This window comes from Etheostoma spectabile, unplaced genomic scaffold, assembly GCF_008692095.1.
Source record: "Etheostoma spectabile isolate EspeVRDwgs_2016 unplaced genomic scaffold, UIUC_Espe_1.0 scaffold00000159, whole genome shotgun sequence".
In the NCBI taxonomy this organism is placed as follows: domain Eukaryota; kingdom Metazoa; phylum Chordata; class Actinopteri; order Perciformes; family Percidae; genus Etheostoma; species Etheostoma spectabile.
Window position 1 is genome coordinate 69,456 of NW_022602562.1, and position 8,735 is coordinate 78,190.

The 8,735-nt window shown below is 48.0% G+C and overlaps 1 protein-coding gene across 1 annotated transcript; it reads left to right on the plus strand.

Moving 5' to 3' along the window:
• Nucleotides 1–1,698: 1,698 nt before the first annotated feature.
• On the plus strand, nt 1,699–8,519 carry LOC116674400 (NACHT, LRR and PYD domains-containing protein 12-like). Its single transcript, XM_032506885.1, has 3 exons — nt 1,699–1,957; nt 8,029–8,075; nt 8,197–8,519. Exons 1-3 carry the CDS (start codon nt 1,731–1,733, stop codon nt 8,406–8,408), a joined length of 486 nt encoding a protein of 161 aa, XP_032362776.1. The 5' UTR covers nt 1,699–1,730; the 3' UTR covers nt 8,409–8,519.
• The last annotated feature ends 216 nt before the right edge of the window (nt 8,520–8,735 follow it).

An 8,735-nucleotide genomic window follows, 5' to 3' on the forward strand; every position in this document is an offset into this window, starting at 1 on the left:
TGAGGTGGGATGTAGACGGCAACCAGAATGAACAAGGAGAACTCCCGCGGTGAATAAAATGGTTTGCAGTTTATGAATAGTGACTCTAAGTGTGGGGTGCATGATTTGTCCAGCACTGTGACATCTGTACACCAACCTTCGTTAATGTAGAGACAGAGTCCGCCTCCCTTTGTTTTCCCCCGAGCTCCAGTACGCGATCCGCCCGGTAGAGATTGAATCCCGGGAGAAGAAGTGCGCTGTCCGGGATGCGCGGACTGAGCCAGGATTCGGTAAAGCAGAGGGCGGCAGATCTGCAAAAGTCCGAGTTGGTTTGTTGAGGAGCAGCAGTTCGTCCATTTTGTTGGCCAGAGAGCGGACATTCGCCAGGTGGATGGAGGGGAACGCGGTGCGAAAGCCCCGCTGCCTTAATTTAACAAGCGCACCAGCGCGTTTCCCCCTCCGGCGTCTCCGGTGGATCCCATAGAGAGCTGCTGCGCCTCCAACTAATAACTCCGAGAAAGTTCCAGGTTCGGAAAATAGCGGTGGAAAAATATGAGGAGTTGAAAGTCCTATATTTAAGAACTCATCTCTGGTAAATATTACCAGAGAATGTTGGCAGAAAACAGACAAAATAAACAAAAACATGAAAAGCACAACGGAGCGTAGTCCAGAGGCAGCCATCCGCGGCGCCATCTTGAATTGAACTGAAAGGACTTAAACTGAAAGAGGATTTAATATACTAAATCTATAAATTCCAGACTCAACATTTAAACCTACAGATGTTACCTGTCTTGTTTCCTGTTGTCTCTCCAGGCTGAGTGGCTGTAACCTGTCAGAGAGAAGCTGTGAAGCTCTGTCCTCAGTTCTCAGCTCCCAGTCCTCTAGTCTGAGAGAGCTGGACCTGAGTAACAACACCTGCAGGATTCAGGAGTGGAGCTGGTCTCTGATGGACTGAAGAGTCCACACTGCACTCTGGAGACTCTCAGTCAGACCAACTTACTCTTTGTCTTTAATTTGAGATGTTTCTATTTACTTTAAGCTTCATTTAATTTAAACAGCCCTTCTCATGTCAGGACTAATTTCAGAAGGTCTTTGAATGTTTCCTAAGTATTTCTTTTGTATTCATAATCATATGTCACAAAGCCTGAAATATGAATTGTGGCTGAGTTCTAGAAATATTTTTTTATTTTATTATCATGGGACTTTGATACCTGGTTCAGTCTTGATTAGTTATCTGCAACTTGTTTAGAATTAAACAGAAAGGACTTAAACTGAAAGAGGATTTAATATACTAAATCTATAAATTCCAGACTCAACATTTAAACCTACAGATGTTACCTGTCTTGTTTCCTGTTGTCTCTCCAGGCTGAGTGGCTGTAACCTGTCAGAGAGAAGCTGTGAAGCTCTGTCCTCAGTTCTCAGCTCCCAGTCCTCTAGTCTGAGAGAGCTGGACCTGAGTAACAACAACCTGCAGGATTCAGGAGGGAAGCTGATCTCTGATGGACTGAAGAGTCCACACTGCACACTGGAGACTCTCAGGTCAGGATTCATTAACCCGTTCAACTGATGAACATTTAAACTCTGACTAACTTCAGTTGATAAACAGCTGACGTGGAGCTTTGTGTCTGTTGATGTGATGAACTTTAGCAGTAGTTTTGAGACTCAATAATTAAATCCTGCAGATTATTCTAAAGATTATTCAAAATCTGGACTAAAATGTACCTGGACAACAAGCAAAAAAGAACTAGCACATGGCTCCACGTGTTGACAGAGGCTTCCTGTGTGTTGTTCTGTGTGTTTCCAGTCTGTCAGGCTGTCTGATCTCAGAGAAAGGCTGTTCTTCTCTGGTCTCAGCTCTGAGCTCCAACCCCTCCCATCTGAGAGAGCTGGACCTGAGCTACAATCATCCAGGAGACTCAGGAGTGAAGCTGCTGTCAGCGGGATTGAAGGATCCTCTCTGGAGACTGGACACTCTCAGGTACACACACTGATCAACAAGAAGGAGATATTAGTGTAGGACGTTTTAAAGGAGAACATCTCCAGGAACTAAAATCATAACTCCCTTTGTTAATAGTTGATGGAGTTTGGACAGATATCTGTCCGTGGTTTTAAGAACATCTTTTTTCCTCTTTCCTGGGATCAAATCAGTTTCACTACACAAAGAGAGAAATGTTAAACAAACATGATCTTGACGTTCCTCCATACACACTAATATAATAATACACACTAATATAATAATACACATTAATATAATACACATTAATATATAAATACACATGACTATAATATAATACAATGTAATTGCCTGCTTCATGGCTCAGGGTTAGGTTATTGTAAACATCCTGTCCTGGGGGTTAGGTTATTGTAAATACATCCTGTCCTTGGGGGTTAGGTTATTGTAAATACATCCTGTCCTGGGGGGTTAGGGTTAGGTTATTGTAAATACATCCTGTCCTGGGGGTTAGGTTAGGTTATTGTAAATACATCCTGTCCTGGGGGGTTAGGGTTAGGTTATTGTAAATACATCCTGTCCTGGGGGGTCAGGTTAGGTTATTGTAAATACATCCTGTCCTGGGGGGTTAGGTTAGGTTATTGTAAATACATCCTGTCCTGGGGTTAGGGTTAGGTTATTGTAAATACATCCTGTCCTGGGGGTCAGGGTTAGGTTATTGTAAATATCCTTTCCTGGGGGGTCAGGGTTACGTTATTGTAAATAGATCCTGTCCTGGGGGTTAGGGTTAGGTTATTGTAAATACATCCTGTCCTAGGGGGTTAGGGTTAGGTTATTGTAAATACATCCTGTCCTGGGGGGTTAGGGTTGGTTATTGTAAATACATCCTGTCCTGGGGGTTAGGTTATTGTAAATACATCCTGTCCTGGGGGGTTAGGGTTAGGTTATTGTAATACATCCTGTCCTGGGTGGTTAGGTTATTGTAAATACATCCTGTCCTGGGGGTTAGGGTTAGGTTATTGTAAATACATCCTGTCCTGGGGGGTCAGGGTTAGGTTATTGTAAATACATCCTGTCCTGGGGGTTAGGTTACTGTAAATACATCCTGTCCTGGGGGTTAGGGTTAGGTTATTGTAAATACATCCTGTCCTGGGGGGTTAGGTTACTGTAAATACATCCTGTCTTGGGGGGTTAGGTTTAGGTTATTGTAAATACATCCTGTCCTGGGGGGTTAGGGTTAGGTTATTGTAAATACATCCTGTCGGGGTCAAGGTTAGGTTATTGTAAATACATCCTGTCCTGGGGGGGTAGGTTATTGTAAATACATCCTGTCCTTGGGGTTAGGTTATTGTAAATACATCCTGTCCTGGGGGTTAGGGTTAGGTTAGGTTATTGTAAATACATCCTGTCCTGGGGGGGTTAGGTTTAGGTTATTGTAAATACATCCTGTCCTGGGGGTTAGGTTATTGTAATACATCCTGTCCTGGGGGTCAAGGTTAGGTTATTGTAAATACATCCTGTCCTGGGGGTTAGGTTTAGGTTATTGTAAATACATCCTGTCCTGGGGGTTAGGTTTAGGTTATTGTAAATACATCCTGTCCTGGGGGTTAGGTTACTGTAATATATCCTGTCCTGGGGGGTCAGGGTTAGGTTATTGTAAATACTTCCTGTCCTGGGGGGTTAGGTTTAATGTAATGTGCTGTATTTATATAGCGCTTTTCTAGTCTTAACGACTACTCAAAGCGCTTTTACATCTACAGGAAACATTCACCATTCAGACACATTTATACAGGGGCTGCCGTACAAGGTGCCACCTTCTCATCAGATAAACATTCACACACATTCACACTGCGATGCGCAGCACTGGGGCAACTCGGGTTCAGTGTCTTGCCCAAGGACACTTCAACAATGACTGCAGAGGCAGGGATCGAACCACCAACCTTCTGATTGGCAGGCAACCGCTCTACCACTGAGCCACAGCCTCCCCAGCCGGGTTTGCCACGGAGCCCGGTCGGGCACAGCCCGAAGAAGCAACGTGGCACTTCTCCCGCCAGCCCATGGGCCCACCACCTGTGGGAGGATCCAAAGGGGGCGGGTGCGTATGTTTTGGACACTCGGGCCCAAACGTGTAGTGCGGGTAAACTGGGAACGTCTGGAAGAGGCCCCTGTTCGACGGACTTTCAACTCGCACCTCCGGCGGAGCTTTTCGTGCATCCCTGTGGAGGCTGGGGGCATTGAACCTGAGTGGACAATGTTCAAGTTTCCATTGCTAAAGCTGCGGCAGCAAGCTGTGGTCTTAGGGTCTTAGGTGCCTCAAGGGCGGAAACCCACGAACACCCTGGTGGACACCGGTGGTCAGGGAAGCCGTCCGACTGAAGAAGGAGTCTTTCCGGGATATGTTTTCCCGGAGGACTCCGGACGCAGTTGCAAGGTACCGACGGCCCGAAGGCTGCAGCCCTCTGCCGTGACAGTGGCAAAGCAGCAGGTGTGGGAGAAGTTCGGAGAAGACATGGAGAAGGACTTTCGTCGGCACCAAGGTGCTTCTGGAAAACCGTTTGCCACCTCAGGAGGGGGAAGCGAGGGATCATCCAACCTGTATACAGTAAGGATTGGACGTTGATGACCTCAAGTGGGGAGGTAATAGAGCGGTGGAAGGACACTTTGAGGAACTCCTAAATCCAGCTGACACGCCCTCTGTGGTGGAGGCAGAGCAGGGAGAAGATGGGGGATTGTCGTCAATTTCCCTGGTGGAAGTTGCTGAGGTAGTCAAACAACTCCACAGCGGCAAAGCCCCAGGATTGATGAGATCCATCCAGAAATGCTGAAAGCCCTGGGTGTGGAGGGGCTGTCTTGGTTGACACGCCTCTTCAACATTGCGTGGAAGTCTGGACGGTGCCTAAGGAGTGCAGACCGGGGTGGTGGTTCCCCTCTTCAAAAAGGGGGACCAGAGGGTTGTGCCAACTACAGGGGTATCACACTTCTCAGCCTCCCTGGTAAAGTCTACTCCAAGGTGCTGGAAAGGAGGGTTCGGCCGATAGTCGAACCTCGGATTGAGGAACAACATGCGGATTCCGTCCTGGTCGTGGAACAACGGATCAGATCTTTACTCTCGCAAGGATCCTGGAGGGGGCCTGGGAGTATGCCCAACCAGTCTACATGTGTTTTGTGGATCTGGAGAAGGCGTATGACCGGGTCCCCAGGGAGAAATTGTGGAGGTGCTGCGGGAGCATGGGGTGAGGGGTCCCTTCTCAGGGCCATCCAGTCTCTGTATTGACCAAAGCGAGAGCTGGGTCCGGGTTCTCGGCAGTAAGTCGACTCGTTCCAGGTGAGGGTTGGCCTCCGCCAGGGCTGCGCTTTGTCACCAATCCTGTTTGTAATATATATGGACAGGATATCGAGGCGTAGTCGGGGCGGGGAGGGGTTGCAGTTCGGTGGGCTCGGGATCTCATCGCTGCTTTTTGCAGATGATGTGGTCCTGATGGCATCATCGGTCTGTGACCTTCAGCACTCACTGGATCGGTTCGCAGCCGAGTGTGAAGCGGCTGGGATGAGGATCAGAACCTCTAAATCTGAGGCCATGGTTCTCAGCAGGAAACCGATGGGTGCTTTCTTCGGGTAGGGATTGAGTCCTTACCTCAAGTGAAGGAGTTTAAGTACCTTGGGGTCTTGTTCGCGAGTGAGGGGACCATGGAGCGTGAGATTGGTCGGAGAATCGGAGCAGCCTGTGCGGTATTAAATTCTGTTTATCGCACCGTTGTGACGAAAAGAGAGCTGAGCCAGAAGGCAAAGCTCTCGATCTAACGGGCAATTTCGTTCCTACCCTCACCTATGGTCATGAAGGCTGGGTCATGACCGAAAGAACGAGATCAGGGTACAAGCTGCCGAAATGGTTTCCTCAGGAGGGAGGCTGGCGTCTCCCTAGAGATAGGTGAGAAGCTCAGTCATCGAGAGGAGCTCGGAGTAGAGCCGCTGCTCCTTCGCGTTGAAAGGAGCCAGTTGAGTGGTTCGGGCATCTGGTAAGGATGCCTCCTGGGCGCCTCCCTAGGGAGGTGTCCAGGCACGTCCAACTGGGAGGAGACCTCGGGGAAGACCCAGGACTAGGTGGAGAGATTATATTTCCAACCTGGCCTGGGACGCCTCGGGATCCCCCAGTCGGAGCTGGTTGATGTGGCTCGGGAAAGGGAAGTTTGGGGTCCCCTACTGGAGCTACTGCCCCCCGCGACCCGATACCGGATAAGCGGATGAAGATGGATGGATGGATCCTGTTCTGGGGGTTAGAGTTAGGTTTTTGTAAATACATCCTGTCATGGGGGGTAGGGTTAGGTTAGATGTTGCTTATTGGCTGTTGGTTATCCTTGTTGCTTATTGGCTGTTGTTATCCTTGTTGCTTACTGGCTGTTGGTTATCCTAGTTGCTTATTGGCTGTTGGTTATCCTTGTTGCTTATTGGCTGTTGGTTATCCTTGTTGCTTATTGGCTGTTGGTTATCCTTTGGGGCCGTTTTCAGAGTTTGCTGCTGCAGTTCTTCCTTTTAGCTTTCGTAATTCGTTGAGCTCTTTAGCGTGACGCGTCTTCAAATGTTTAATTAAGTTGCTGCTGTTGAAATTTGCAACTCTCGTACCACCCCTCGAAACTGCTTCTTTAGCTTGTTTTAAGCAGGCGTTAGGTGATCAGTTCTTCTTCGCCCCTCTAAAACAGCAGCGCAACTATTTTAAGAGCAGCAAAGAAGAACTGTGTCCGAGCTAACGGAGCTAACCAGTAAATAGATTCCTATTTCTATAGTTTACGTGGTGTCGGATCGATGCCTGGACTCCAGTACTCGATGATACCGATGCCATTTTCAGCAGTATCAGAGGCATTTCTGATACTGGCATCAGAAGAGACAGTTAGAGAGAGAGACAGGTTAGAGAGAGAGACAAGATAGAGAGAGACAGGTTAGAGAGAGACTAGTTAGAGAGAGACAGGTTAGAGAGAGACAGGTTAGAAAGAGACAGGTTAGAGAGAGAGACAGTTTAGAGAGAGACAAGTTAGAGAGAGACAGGTTAGAGAGAGAGACAAGTTAGAGAGAGACCGTTTAGAGAGAGACAGGTTAGAGAGAGACAGGTTAGAGAGATAGAGACAGTTTAGAGAGAGACAGGTTAGAGAGACAGGTTAGAGAGAGACAGGTTAGAGAGAGACAGTTAGAGAGAGAGAGACAGGTTAGAGAGAGAGACAAGTTAGAGAGAGACCGGTAGAGAGAGACAGTTTAGAGAGAGACAGGTTAGAGAGATAGAGACAGGTTAGAGAGAGAGACAGGTTAGAGAGAGACAGGTTAGAGAGATAGAGACAGTTAGAGACAGAGACAGGTTAGAGAGAGACAGGTAGAGAGAGAGACAGGTTAGAGAGAGAGACAGGTTAGAGAGAGAGAGACTGCTTAGGAGAGAGATGGGTTAGAGAGAGAGAGAGGACAGGTTAGAGAGAGAGAGACAGGTTAGAAGAGAGACAGGTTAGAGAGAGAGAGACAGGTTAGAGAGAGAGACAGGTTAGAGAGAGACAGGTTAGAGAGATAGAGACAGGTTAGAGAGAGAGACAGGTTAGAGAGAGACAGGTTAGAGAGAGAGACAGGTTAGAAAGAGAGACAGGTTAGAGAGAGACAGGTTAGAGAGAGAGACAGGTTAGAGAGAGACAGGTTAAGAGAGAGACAGGTTAGAGAGAGACAGTTAGAGTGAGAGAGACAGGTTAGAGTGAGAGAGACAGTTTAGAGAGAGAGAGACAGTTGGAGAGAAAGACAGGTTAGAGAGAGAGACAGATTAGAGAGAGAGAGAGAGAGAGACGGTTAGAGAGAGACAGGTTAGAGAGAGACAGGTTAGAGAGAGGACAGGTTAGAGAGAGAGAGACAGGTTAAGAGACAGGTTAGAGAAGGACAGTTAGAGAGAGAGAGGTTAGAGAGAGAGACAGTTAGAGAGAGAGACAGGTTAGAGAGAGAGAGACAGGTTAGAGAGAGAGCAGGTTAGAGAGAGAGAGACAGGTTAGAGAGAGAGACAGGTTAGAGACAGAGACAAGTTGAACCCAGCTGTGTGATGAGTGATGTAATGCCCCCCCCCCCCCCCCTCCTTTCAGGGTGGAGCCTGCTGGAGTCAGATGGTTGACACCAGGTCTGAGGAAGTGTAAGTGTGTTTTTTAATTTCATTCATCAGACTGTGACATCACTCATTCACCTGTGATGTCATCACCAAAGAGCTGATTGGTTAATACTGCAGCTGTGTTGTGTCTCGTTGTCTCCGTCAGATTCCTGTGAACTCACAGTCGACACCAACACGGTGGACAGGAGACTCAAACTGTCTGACAACAACAGGACGGTGACCCTGGTGGAGGAGGATCAGCCATATCCTGGTCATCCAGAGAGGTTTGAGTCCTGGTCTCAGCTGCTGTGTAGAGATGGTCTGACTGGTCCCTGTTACTGGGAGGTCCAGACCAGAGGACGGGTTCTTTATCAGTGAGTTACAGAGGAATCAGGAGGAGAGGAGACAGTGTTGACTCTGTGTTTGGATGTAATGATCAGTCCTGAGTCTGATCTGCTCTGATGGTGGTGGTTACTATGTCCGTCACAATAACATACTAACCTTCGTCTCCGTCCCCCGTGTCTCTGGTAGAGTAGCAGTGTATGTGGACTGTCCTGCTGGCTCTCTGTCCTTCTACCATTCTCCTCTGACTCACTGATCCACCTCCACACCTTCAACACCTCGTTCACTCAGACCCTCTATCCTGGGTTTGGGGTCTGGTCTCCTGGTTCCTCAGTGTCTCTGAGTCCTGTGTAGGACGGAGAG